General features: G+C 38.6%; 1 protein-coding gene across 2 annotated transcripts; it reads left to right on the top strand.

Annotated features, from left to right (window-relative positions):
• Positions 1 to 461: 461 nt before the first annotated feature.
• On the top strand, positions 462 to 4,783 carry LOC143621464 (uncharacterized). 2 transcript variants are annotated; one of them, XM_077092885.1, is made up of 7 exons: positions 462 to 510; positions 623 to 701; positions 775 to 830; positions 3,176 to 3,318; positions 3,416 to 3,626; positions 3,718 to 3,890; positions 4,760 to 4,783. In XM_077092885.1, the coding sequence occupies exons 1-6, from the start codon at positions 508 to 510 to the stop codon at positions 3,883 to 3,885; spliced, it is 660 nt and encodes a 219-aa protein (XP_076949000.1). In that variant the 5' UTR covers positions 462 to 507; the 3' UTR covers positions 3,886 to 3,890; positions 4,760 to 4,783. The 2 variants fall into 2 exon arrangements, with proteins under 2 accessions (XP_076949000.1, XP_076949003.1); XM_077092888.1 differs by having other exon boundaries at positions 493 to 510; positions 778 to 830.
• The last annotated feature ends 8,616 nt before the right edge of the window (positions 4,784 to 13,399 follow it).

Genomic DNA, 13,399 nt, shown 5'->3' with positions numbered 1-13,399 from the left:
ATAGCTTTTTTAGTTTTTTTATAAGATAAGCTTAATTTGGTGTTTGGTTTAGCTTTTTTAGTTAATTTGAAGAAGTTTATTTAAAGATGGTTTTTTAGCTTATTTGAAGAAGCTTATTTGTTTAAAGGAGTAAATTACTTATTTGACTTCAAATGGTGATGGATTAGTAATATTGAAACAACTTATTACTAAAACAAATTAAAGAATTATGGATTTAACAACTTATTAAGACAAATAATCAACTTGTAAAATATAAGCTAATCCAAATATTTAAAAAGAGCTTATCAAATAATAGAAAATAAACTATAAGATACTTAAAAATATAAGAAGAAGCTAAAAAATAAAATCTAGGCCAAACATCCCCTTAAATTCAAATATGGCAGCTTATAAGGCACGCTTCATGACCCATATAGAAATCGGATCATCCGAGGAAGATAAAACCCAAAGGGAGGGCTTGTCAAAATTCAAGCTTTCAAAAAGCAGAGATTGAATTCAACAAAATAAACAATGGTTGGATTTCTGTTTTCTTTGTTTCTTATATTTGATATCAGTCTTACTTATTATAATAATAATAATAATAATAATAATAATAATAATAATTGATTTGATTTGATTTAAATAGACGGAACCACTGGAAGAACTCGAACCTTTGTTTGATTACACTCGTGTTCAGCCTCTTGATCTCGTTTGCCTTGACGATGGTATTATTATTATTATTATTATTTATTATTGTTGATTGCTTTGTGTTGTTGATGATTATGAATAATTTGACAGATGATGATGATGATTCTATTATTCCTCACAAACGCAAGAAACCCTCTGGTTCTACTGTAAGCCCTAATTTTATACATACATACATACATACATAGGTTTGTTTTTTCTATTAAAAAACTGCATCAAGTTGGAGTTTTTTTGGTATAAACAACTGAACCGGACAAGGGCCCCTATCGGACAAGGCAGCGGTTCACGAGGAATTTCTTGTTCTTGTTCGTTCATTAAAGAATTGAACTTGTTCACCAACACAAATGAACATAAACAATGTTTTATTTATGTGATTTACTAACCGATAATGGTACGTGTCAACGATTCGGTCCGCCTATCAAGTCTGTGTTGGCTTTTTTTTTAACATTCATAGTTTAGTGACTTTCCTAATCTAATATAATAAGATTAGGAAAGTCTATATAATAAGATTAGGAAAGTCACTAAAAGTAATCAATCAATCAATCAATCATACCCAGTAAAATCCCACCGACAGCAAAGCTATAGGTAGGGTCTGGGGAGGGTGGGATGTAGGCACACCGTACCTCTATCCAAAGGAATAAAGAGGTGGCTTCCAGAGAGACCCTCGGCTCAAAGTACATGTGTATGAAGCAAAATAAAGGAAATCAAAGTTTAACAGTTATATAAAAACTACTACTAATTATAATAATATTAATAATAAGGTCACAGTTTAACAGCTATATAAAAGCTAATAATAATAATAATAATAATAATAATAATAATAATAATAATAATAATAATAATAATATATGTAAGGGAAATACCATTATGGTATGTGACCTAAATAAGTTAAGTCTAAGCCCTAAGGTATTCAATTCTCTCTAAAAATCCTTAACTTTAATTCTACTTCTCCATGAATTCCTATCCTCAACCATGTCCTCGGAGAGGTTTAGGTCTATCAAATCATGCCTAATCTTCTCATCCCAAGTCAATTTCGGTCGTCCTCTACCCCTCCTCCCCTCTATAGTAATGTTTTCTACGGATCTAATAGGATTCGTCGTCTGTTTTCTCTTTACATGTCCAAACCATCTCACTCTCCACTCTCTTATCTTGTCTGCTATGTTCGCCACCCCTAATCTCTCGCGAAACACAACGTTTCTTATTCGGTCTAGCCTTGTGTGCCCACACATCCAACGTAGCATTCTCATTTCTGCTACCTCCATCTTCCGCCCTTGTGCCTTCTTGATGGCCCAACAATCTGTTCCATATAGCATTGCAGGTCTAACTGCCACCCTATAGAATTTTCCCTTTAGATTAGTCGGGAAACTCTTGTCGCACAATATACCTGTGGCTGCTTTCCATCTACACCATCCTACCTGAACTCGGTGGGTCACATCACTGTCTAATTCCCCATCGCTCTGTACAAATGATCCTAAATACTTGAACTTCGTTACCTGCGGGACCACCTGCCCTTCAATTGTGATGTGTGCGGTGCGCGCATACCTGCGGGACCACCTGCCCTTCAATTGTGATGTGTGCGGTGCGCACAATATACCTGTGGCTGCTTTCCATCTACACCATCCTACCTGAACTCGGTGGGTCACATCACTGTCTAATTCCCCATCGCTCTGTCTAATTCCCCAACGCCACCACATGATGCCTGATTAACCTTACGCCCTGCTTGCGGTGCGCGCATATAATGTATATATGTGTGAACCCTCGGGTGGGCAAAAGTAAAATTGCACTAATTTTGACGTTATTTTACTAATCTCGTGAAAATAACGTTAAAAGTGGCGGAAGGTTAATCAGGCATCATGTGGTGGCGTTGATAGCCGAAAGACAAGGGCACATGCACCGATCAGCCGGTGTCCCGATGATTGAGTGCTATGTGCCTTATGTCCAAGGCTTGATGCAAAACTACTATCGAGCAGGGGGTCTCACCGGAAGCAGCCTCTCTATCCCTATGGGATAGAGGTAAGGCTGTCTACATCTTACCCTCCTCAGACCCTACCATAGCATTGCTATTGGTGGGATATACTGAGTACGATGATGATGATGAGTCACTAAAAGTAACAAAAACATTTAATAACAAACATTAACTAACATGAACGTTAGTGAACGTTCATTTAGTTCTTCACATTAGTTGAACGAACATGGCCTTTGTTAATCGAACAAAATTTCTTGTTCATGTTCGTTCATTTATTAAATGAAAGAACATAAATGAACTTACCGCTGAATAGTTCGCTGAATGGTTGCCTCGCTTATAGGCTTACAGCATTATGCTTATTTTAAACGTATCAAAAAAGTAGTTGCTTTGAAAAATATTAAACATAAGTAAGCAAGAAGACATGTGAAACTTGAAATCTATAATTAGCATATTGTCTTACATGTTATACTTTAGCAAATATCCATCATTTATGGTGTTTTGAATCTTTATGATATTTAAATTCAATAGGTTGATAAGGTACAAGTGAGCCGTGAAAAAGTTGTTATTAATGATGTTGAAGACAATGATGATTTGGATTGGTTGGAATCGCCTCCTATGGTTCCTGTTAAAAAAACGAAACCATGTGAAAATTCGCTTATTAAGGAGTTAAGGTATAATAATATAGTTAGATGTGTTGGCTTCTGTGTTGATAATGTATGTATCTTTTTTTTATTTGTTGGTTTATTGTTTTCTATTTTGTGAAAATAGGCTGAAAAGGCAGGAGTTGTTATCATTTACTGAATCAACTAAAGAATTGATGCGAACCGTTGAAGAAAATGCTAAAAAAGATCTTAAGAATGTAACGAGTTCGGATTGTGAAAGTCCTATTGAGAAGCCTTCAAAACCCGTCGCAGAAAGACGAAAAATAGTTCTATCTATTCAAGACAAAGAGGGTTTGAAGCAGTTTCGAGTTTACATGGTTGGTTTTTTGTTCCAAATGTATAAACTGATATTAGAGTGTTGCATAATGGTTTTGTGTTTGATAATTGATTAATGATTTTTTTTTGAAGGATGATCGGTTTGAGCGGCTTTTTAAGATGTATGCTGACAAAGTGAAGAATAAGGTAGAGAATTTAGTGTTTTGTTTTGATGGTGATAAAATCAACCCATCAACTACTCCTGGTAGTCTTGAGATGGAAGATGATGACATGATTGAGGTTCATGTGAAGTCAAAATGACCCAGGTACAATTTTTTATAGTTTTAAAAATCCTTTTTTCCGTAAGCGTACTGAACGTTCAGTGAACAGTGTGTGAACCGGCCGGCTGGAAGTTCATTTATGTTTGGTTTTTTAATAAAGGAACGTACATGAACAAAAATGTTCCTTTAGTTAGACGGAAGAACATGAGTACGTCTCATTCGTTCATTTATGGAGTTTTTTTTACCAAAATGGGGAGTACGGAAAAACTATTTACCAAACTAGGTCAAATGAAAAAAATTTACCAAATTAGGTTTTTTTAATTGTTTCTATTTTTTTATTATCTTTTGTGGGTCCCACAATCACACTTACTCTGCTAATCACCTTCCCCAAAAGCCCAACTCTCCTGGGGAGGGGTTGTCGAATTTTTTCGCCCATTACAACTTGGATCTACTTTAAATAAATTTTCAGGCCCAGTAATTTGTCTTCACATTACTTTTAACTTGTTTACCTCAGTTTTGTCTGTTTATCTAATGTTCAGTTATGTCATTTGTTTACGCTAATGAACCGTCCGTTTGTTAGTTAACAAACGAACATAAACAAACACGGACATGCTCATTTTCATAGCAAACAAACACGAACAAAAAAACCCCGTTCGTTTAGTTAGTGTTTGATCATTTGTTTGGTTCAAGTTAAGCGAACACAAGCAATTAGTAATACAATCGCAAGGCAATTAGTAAATACCATATGAAACATTCCGGAAGTATCCCGAGTATTGAATGTTGTGCATCTCTATGGACAACCTGTGTCTAATGATATGTCTTAAACCTTAGTGCTTTTCATATTCGATTTCAAACAATAATCTAAACAATAATCTATATCTAACTCTTATGTATTGGTTTTGATTCCATTTCAGGTCCGGGTTTGCAAAGATCTTATAATTTTATGCAAAACTTTTTGTTGTGGAGTCCGTTGCTGCTGCTAGACTATGTTGAACGTCTTTTGAAATGTACAAAGTCATAAATGGCTGTGATAAAAATACTCATGAAATGATAACAGTGCTTATTTGTAGTCAAGGTTTGGTCGGGTTTTGCTACAAAGTACAAAAACCCGACCTGGTTGAATTAGTGAGGTGGGCGAGGCAGTTTTGGATGTTAGAAGAGTAACGTTATGTACACTTGTACCAAGACTACTCCCATTTATAACCCAACTAAATCCAACTTTTTATTAAAAAACTAATTTCTCTCCCTTCCACCTACACAATCCAACCAAACCCAAATTTTTACTTCCATTCACAACCCTACCAAAATTAATAAGAAATAGTTTCATAGGAAGACTAAAAATAAATCATAGCCATTGGATCATATCAATCAATAAGTATTTTCTACTTATATATATATGATGTGGTCTAAATTATGTATAAATAAAATAAGTATTTTCTACATTTTTAATTGTTTTTGAGTTGGTTTTTAATAAATATTATTCCTAGTTAGCTCATATATAGATTTTAATGGTCTCAAGTGTTAACTGAGCTAAATGAAGTATTTCTAATAAACCTGAGAACAATCTAAAAAAGATGAGTTTTCATACTAAGCTTCAACTTAACGAGTGAATAACTAAACATGTATTACTATCACTGTTATTATTATTAGTGTTATTAATATTACGTTTATTAATAAAAAAAAAAAAAAAAAAAACTTGTTAGGTGGTTTACCCACCACCTCCATCTCCGCCTCACAGTTCCACCGTAACCCTCCCTCTCCATCTCCGACTCTCACCCACCACCGCCACTGCCGTTAGAGGTGTGCACAGACCAGACCGAACCGGACGAGAGCATGTCTGTATCCGTCCGTTAAGCTTTTGACGGACAAACGGACTGTTCACGAACACTCTACCGAACGAAAATTCATGTCCATGTCCGTCCATTAAGAAATTGAGTTTGTTCGTGTCCGTCCATGTCCGTCCGTTAATATTTTAAACGGACGTTAACGGACAATAATAGGCAAACGGTCACTAATGGACATTAATGGACAAACAAACATGTGAACATTAATGGACAGCGAACACTAATGGACAAATATAAACGGTTACATACTAACACCAAGCATATATCTAAACAACTTCACATACAAATTAGGAATTACACCATATAACATCCAAATATACTTAACACTTAATATATTAACATAAAGTGAATCACTATAATATAAGAGACATCAAACATATGTAGTAATATAAAAGTGTTATTAATAAAACTAGAAATTCCGCAGTTAAATTACAATACTGGATAGATATAAACACTAACGATACCTGACGGACATTACCGGACGTAATCGGACGAACGTTACCGGACGTTCACGAACACTATCGAACGGACTTGGCCCTTGTCCGTGTTCGTCCGTTAAGCTTACCGAACGAAATTTTTCTGTCCATGTCCGGTTCGTTTATTAAACGGACGAACATAAACGAACTTCTTGCCGAACGGACGCCCGGACGTCCGGTTCGTTTACAGCCCTAACTGCCGTTACCCCCCCCCCCCCATCTCCACCTCACTGCTCCACCCTTATTTTGCCACTGTCATCACCCATTCTTGGTTTTTGCTTATTTGGTCTTCTAGCATTTCAATTTCTGGGCGATTTGTTTTGAATGACATTAGTTTGGAGGTTTCGCTAATAATGCACGCCAGGTGTTTGATTAAATGCCAACACCAAATTTTATTTTAATTTCTTTTGTTTCCAAAAACAAAAAAAAAGTTTTTAATTTCTTAAGTGATTTATGAGGGCCTGTGGTGGAGAGTCGGGAGCTCGGGCACGGGGATTTGGCGGTGCCCCTTTAAAAATTTTCATTTTTGCAAAGATGGTATCCCGGGATACAAGAGGTACTGTAGGTTACTCATGCATTTCCAGCGGGATGATTTCAATGTAAAGGAAAGGAGAGATCAGTTAAAGGTGCGTCTTGCTTCAGACTTGGAACTCTACAATGACGTTGTCGAAACCTTGCGCTTGCTTAAGAACTGGTTATGCGGGGAATGCATGGCCCTGCATGCCTTGAATAGGCCTTGTCTGCACAGAAAAGAAGTGGTTTAATGCACCCCACGTGCAGGAGGCGACTTTGATTTTATTGTGGGGATCCCTCAACCCCGTGATTCGCATGTGGAACTTGAGAGTGGTCTGTCGGAGTCGTTTGTGGTAGATGTTGCTCTCCTTGAGCGCATCCTCGCTGTTCCTATTGTTACTGTCAAGGGTATCCCGCCCACGTGTCGCATGGCTTTTGCCCAGGCTTTGTTAGTGGGGCTCCGTAGAGTGGTGGATGCCCCGGGGTCTATTGAGGCTTGGGTTAAACTTTTGTTGTTGCCTCGCTACACGTTACGTGTTGTCAAACCGGCTGCTAGGAAGGAACGAAGGTCCGGTAACAGGAAATCGCTTCAATGTGCTCCATTATGCGGGCTTTGGCTGTTTGGAAAGATAGGGCATGTTTAGAAGAGTTGGTGTTACCGCTCCTTGAACTTCCTATGATGTGGGATTGCCAACATAAAGAAGAGGGAGGGGGCAATATTAAGCAGTGCCTCCGGAAGGTAGCGGATGGCCATTACACAGTGGCGATCAAAGTCCTGTGTTCATCCAGGGTCGCGCCAGCTGGGGGAGATACATTGAGAGCATTGATAGATAAACATCCTATGGTAGACCCCCCGTCGTGCCATCGGAACCAGCCTTGCAGGTGGACGGTGATTATGTGCTGGAATGTATTAAAACCTTCCCGAAAGGTACATCTTGTGGGAGGGATGGTTTGCGGGCCCAACATATTATAGAGCTTTCTGTGGCCAGGGGTCTCCAACCGCATTCGGACTCTTAAAGGCCATCACTAATGTTGTCAACTTGTGGCTTGGGGGGGGGGGGGGGCTTTGTCCTAAAGTTTTAGCGGAGTTCATTGCTTCGGCACCGTTGACCCCCCTGTTGAAGCCTAACAATGGAATTAGACCCATCGCAGTGGGGGCCATTTGGAGAAGATTGGTGTCGAAAGTCGCTATGCGTAAAATAGGGAAAAAGTGGCTGCTTATCTAGGGGATTTCCAATTCGGGGTTGGGATCCCTAATGGGGCAGGATCAGTATTGCATAGTGCTAACAGATTTTTGAGCGCGTTTCATTCTGACGGGTCCCTGGCTATGCTCACTGTTGATTTTTCTAATGCCTTCAACGAGGTGGATCGGACGACCCTTCTCAGGGAAGTTAGCTGCATATGTCCATCCATATTCCCATGGGTCCAATTTTTATATGCCCGCCCTGCCCGTTTATATGTGGGGGATACTCATATTGGGGCTTTTACTGGGTGCAACAAGGGGACCATCTTGGGCTTCTTCTTTTTGCGTTGGTCCTTCATCCGCCCATCCTTAGGGTGCAGGGGACATGTTCCTGCCCTTCCATGTTTGGTATTTAGACGATGGCACTATCATTGGTAAGGCTGAGGAGGTTGCTAGAGCGTTGGGCATTATTCGCTCAGAGGGGGCGTCTCTAGGGCTTAGGCTTAATATTCGAAAAACGGAGATTTTTTGGCCGTCATGTGATGATTCGAAGAAAGTGTCGGGCTTATTCCTTGGCGAGATTAGTAGGCCTGTAACGGGAGTTAAACTCATGGGGGAGCGGTTAGTCGGGATGTAGGGTTTATTCGGTCTTTGGCAACTAAAAGTGCTTTGAGGGCGGTTGAACTTATGAAACTCCTGCCGGAGCTGAGGGATCCCCAAAGTGAGCTCCTTTTGTTTGCGCTCATGCATGGGGGTTGTTAAGTTAGTGTTTTTGCTCCGGACCTGTCAACCTGAACATGTCGAAGAGGTTGTGTCCATCTTTGATGCGGGCCTGCGGGGGGGGGGGGGGGGGCAATTGAAGATATTGTTGTGTGTGGAGGACTGCATTTTGGGGACCTCCATTGAAGGTTGGCTTCCTTCCCTATGCGTTGCAGAGGCTTAGGAATTTTCTCGGCTGAGGATGTCTCCGCATATGCCTTTGTGGCTTCCAGGTCCCAGTCGTGGAAATTGCAGGACCACATCCTGCGAAACGCTGGTGTTACGGGGGGTAGATCCTGACTACTCTTTTGCACTTGGTAATATTGGAACAACCCTCCCGTACATTGATCTAGGCGATTTTACTGATAAGGAGACCGCCCCCAAGAAACCTCAACAAACCTTGGCGAGTGCTCTTTATGGTAAACACGTACATGATTTGGAGGAGCGATTTGATATGACCCCGAGATAAAAGGCAGTTTTAGCTTGTCTCAAGAGGGCTCATGCCCAGGATTTTTTGACTGTTGTGCCCATTGAAGGTCTTGGGCAACGGATGTCAGCAGTTGAATACATAGTCATCCTTAAATACCGGCTTATGATTCCTTTTTTCCCTCCAGATGAATCATGCCCCATTTGTAAAAAAGCTTGTTTGGATAGATTTGGTGAGCATTCCCTCCACTGTAAGGAATTGCCGGGATTCAAGTATCGTCATGATTGGGTTAGAGATGTCTTATGGGATGTGCTTAGGCGTGCCGGGATCTCAGCCAAGAAAGAGGCACCTGTTAACTTTTTGACTGATCCGCGAGAGGGAAGATCTACCATGAGTCCTGCAGACGTTCTTGTGTTTGGCTGGCAGGGGTTAAGCATGCGTGCGTTGACCTCACTGGGGTGTCCCCCGTTGGTGGGGCTAAGAGACAGTGGCTTCGTACCAGGACAGGCGGTTTTGAGAGCGGAATCTAGGAATGTTGCTAAACATGAGGCAACGTGTTTGGAGAATCAGCACGTGTTCATTCCATTTGCCTTCGACATATTTGGATCCCTAGCTCCCGAGGCGGTTCCCTTCTTGGAGCGGGTGCAGAAGGCGGTCCACAGTGACTCGCAGAGCCCGAGGAATCAAGGATTTATATTTAGTAGAATAGGCTTTGTGATTCAAAAGGGGATAGCGGCGCAGCTTGTTGCTCGCTTACCCATTATCCAGATGTAGCTCGGGTTGTGTTATAAAAACCAACGAAATGATCAATCACTTTAGGTAGCAAAAAAAAAGTTTATTAACTATATATCATATAAGTATAAATTTACACTAATAATATATTTACAATAATAGAATTCAATTAACCAAGTTGTATGTTTTCCTGTGGCGGTGAATAATTATAAGAATATATGGAACGTGGGCCCCTTTTTTTGATGGAAGACACCAACAACTAAAAGCCCATGTCTAATATCGTATTTTTTAACAACAAGATGTCAGGTTAATATATATTAGGGGAGATATACGTTGATTGGAGAGGACGAATAACCCTAGTGCCGTGAGAAAGGGATTTTGTCGAAGAAAAAAGTGGGCAAGCGCTAGAAAGTTAATTTTGGGAGCAACAAAGGGGTTGATTACTTTGGACGCAAGAGATAGAAAGCAGATTCACAAAGGAGCAAGTTGGAGCAGTATTTGGTTCGTCTATTATTCGGTCCTACTTGTTAAACATTGTTCTTTTCATTTAAGAATTATTAAACCTGAGTTTAGCTACTGGAATTATTTTGTTTTCACATATTATTATGAGTAGCTAAACAATTATAATTACCTAGGTTGAGATGAATATTGACTTAGTTCGACTGTTTATTTGGTTTTGATTGATCACATGACGTATTATTATTGAAAAGCTTTATATAATTCGATCTTTGATGTGTTAAAATATTGTTTTTATATAATTGTTGCTTGTGATTCCGCGTATAACTTTGATTGATTGATTGTGTGTCGTTCGGTTAAGGTCCTACGTTTAGGTCATAAACTTGGTGTTTTTGATCTTGTCATGGTTAGTACTACCATAAGTGTAACATCCGGCCCTCGCACCACCAATATTGTCCGCTTTGCCCACGAAGAGCTCACGGATTTGTTTTTGGTTGCCCAAAACGCGTTGGTGATTGAAGAGGCAGGACATTACTTATGAACCAGTGATCTCTCTTGTCCACGGCCGATGTGGGATAGCCTAAGAGTGGGACGATGTTGTGTTTGCCAAGGGTGTTACAGACAACCCCCCTTTGGACTCATCGTCCTCGATGAGGCATGTCCCATCATCCCGAACGACGCAAGAGTGGCTTTGATACCAACTGTAACATCCGGCCCTCGCACCACCAATATTATCCGCTCTGCCCACGAAGCGCTCACGGATTTGTTTTTTGTTGCCCAAAACGCGTTGATGATTGAAGAGGCAGGACATTACTTATGAACCAGTGATCTCTCTTGTCCACGGCCGATGTGAGATAGCCTAAGAGTGGGACGATGTTGTGTTTGCCAATGGTGTTACAATAAGAATCTTGAGCGTGATTAATTATTAAAATTCAATAGGTTCACATTCCTTGCGACCGAGAGGTAATATGGAGTCGGTTTGTCTCGCTTCTTTATTCGGTTAGGTTAGAATTGCGCGAGAGCGAGTTTTGGTGTTGTCCGGTTTGGTTTTGCGTGCAAATAAGTGTCTTAGATCATATTAGATTTTGTTACCCCTTTATCCCTAGGATTGCTAGTACCAATTTTAAGCGGGTTTTGTGTTGTTGAGTCCTAGAGGAGATGTGTCATTAGGGTACCGTAGTAATCTTTTTCCCGGTGCATTTATTCAATCTTCTTAGATTTATGAGGGTTAGTTGGTGAGACCGAGAGGTGATCTAGCAAACTTTAATAAGCCTTAGTTGATTATTTTAAGATCCCGGTGTCATGTGATTAGTTAATTCCATTAGCAGTTGAAATGTCAATAGGATTCTTGCCTAGGTAGTCGTTTCTCCATATTCGTTAAGAGCTCCGTTAGTGCCGTTAAGTTTTCCGGATAGTTTCGTTAAGTTAAGTTAAGTTAAGTTAGTTTTAAATTAATTAAAATAAAATAAAATAAAATCAATTAAATATTATTAGGTAGGACTTGGATTAGGGTTTATAATCTGATCCGTTCTTACGTGTCTTCGAGTTCGATATCCGGAGTTTCCTTTTCTTTGCTATATGCGACCAGTAGACTTGCCGTTTGTGTGAACTAGGATAGGTTGTTTGGTTTTTTAAAGCTTAGTTGTGATTCGTGTTTTATTTATATATATTTTTCGCACACACACACACACACATATATATATATATATGGAAAAGATCCAATACAATCATGCGTTTACGTACAATACGTACGCGAATCCATTATTTCACGAATCGATCCATGAAATCACATCCAAACATCTCGGAATCGTCAATACATATCCAATCAATCATTGGTTCGTCGAAAAAAACAGTTTTGGATGGTTAATCGATCAATTTTTCACTTTTTTCACAAAGACCGTTTTTGAGCGTTTAAGTTTTTCTGAGCGTTTTAGGGTTTTGCCTTTATTTTTTGTCTTTGAGCGTCTCGCGTACCTACCGTATGTTAAGGCATTAGTGTACAGTAATTGCACACTATATATATTATGAGAAGTTTATTGTATTAAAAAATAATAGGAAATTTAAAATAACTTTTTTTTTAAGAAAACTATTACTTTAAATATAAAATAATAAATTAAATAGAAAAAGGTGTTTCACATTCAACAACCATATCTATACAATTTTCCGAACCATTAACGTCGAAATAAAAATTTGGATATTAAAAGAGATTAAAAGTAGAGCGTTGAAAGTCATGAAGATGGTATAAAAATATATTTAATACTCTATAAATAGAGAATTTGTTTTTATAACTTTTGTTGTTTTCATTTTTTAATTGAATAAAACCTACAAGTTTGGATAATAAATGTAAATGGTGTGAATTAATTCACTTTTCTCCACTTTTCAACAACCGACTTCAAGTCAGTAGACCAACTTAGTTGCTGAGTAAAAAATAATTGTCAATTCTTTTTGTATTCCGTACACCGACCGACCGAACATAAACTCCTCAATGGAAGTAGTCTAAAGTAGTTGTCTTTTCTAGCTTTCTAGAATCTAAAATAGTTATGTCTTTTCTAGCTTTCTAGAATCTGATGTTCATAGGACATTATCTTCCCTAGAAGTAAATAGATCAAGTATCACTAGAAGTAAAAAGATCATGTACCGCTAGAAGTTTGAAACAAGTATATTATAATTTTTTGAAGATATTAGTAAATTGTTTGAGGTTTTGGTACATGGCCGTTCAGGAAGTTAGCGACTCATTCTAAGCACGCTCGACAAACGAGTCAAGCCTAAACAAAAGTTGGCTTGGCTAATGGCTTGTTAGTTGGATTGTTGGCTAAGTAAAATTAGAGTTTTTATGCAAGTTTAATAGTTTGAAAATAAATAACCCTACTCGACGACATGAGCTTACTCAAAACTGTTTTTTTCTTTATTCCTTTGTGAACAGCTTGGTTTAAACTTTTAATGAGTCAAACTTGTGAGCCTCCTTTTTAGCTCGTTAAGATAATTAAGTCAATTTGAGCCATGCTAATTCGGATTGGCTCATTTACAACCCTATTAGATTAAGTTTGTATTTTGGATAATTTCATTTTAAAAATAAAAGTTTCAGATAGTTATTTTTATATAAAAGTCTCAAAAATTATAAATAAATTGTAATTTTGGATAATTTCATTTCAAAAGTTTTTAGT

Source organism: Bidens hawaiensis, unplaced genomic scaffold (assembly GCF_021521415.1).
Source record: "Bidens hawaiensis isolate Kalapana, Puna unplaced genomic scaffold, B.hawaiensis_p1.1 tig00000326_1, whole genome shotgun sequence".
In the NCBI taxonomy this organism is placed as follows: domain Eukaryota; kingdom Viridiplantae; phylum Streptophyta; class Magnoliopsida; order Asterales; family Asteraceae; genus Bidens; species Bidens hawaiensis.
This window is presented reverse-complemented; position numbering and strand designations above follow the sequence as displayed.

Excerpts from the sequence above, each read along its gene's own strand:
- LOC143621464 (XM_077092885.1), top strand. Across the intron at positions 702-774 it reads TCTCGTTTGCCTTGACGATG|ATGATGATGATGATTCTATT; the intron begins GTATTATTATTA and ends ATAATTTGACAG. Across the intron at positions 3,319-3,415 it reads TCGCTTATTAAGGAGTTAAG|GCTGAAAAGGCAGGAGTTGT; the intron begins GTATAATAATAT and ends TTGTGAAAATAG.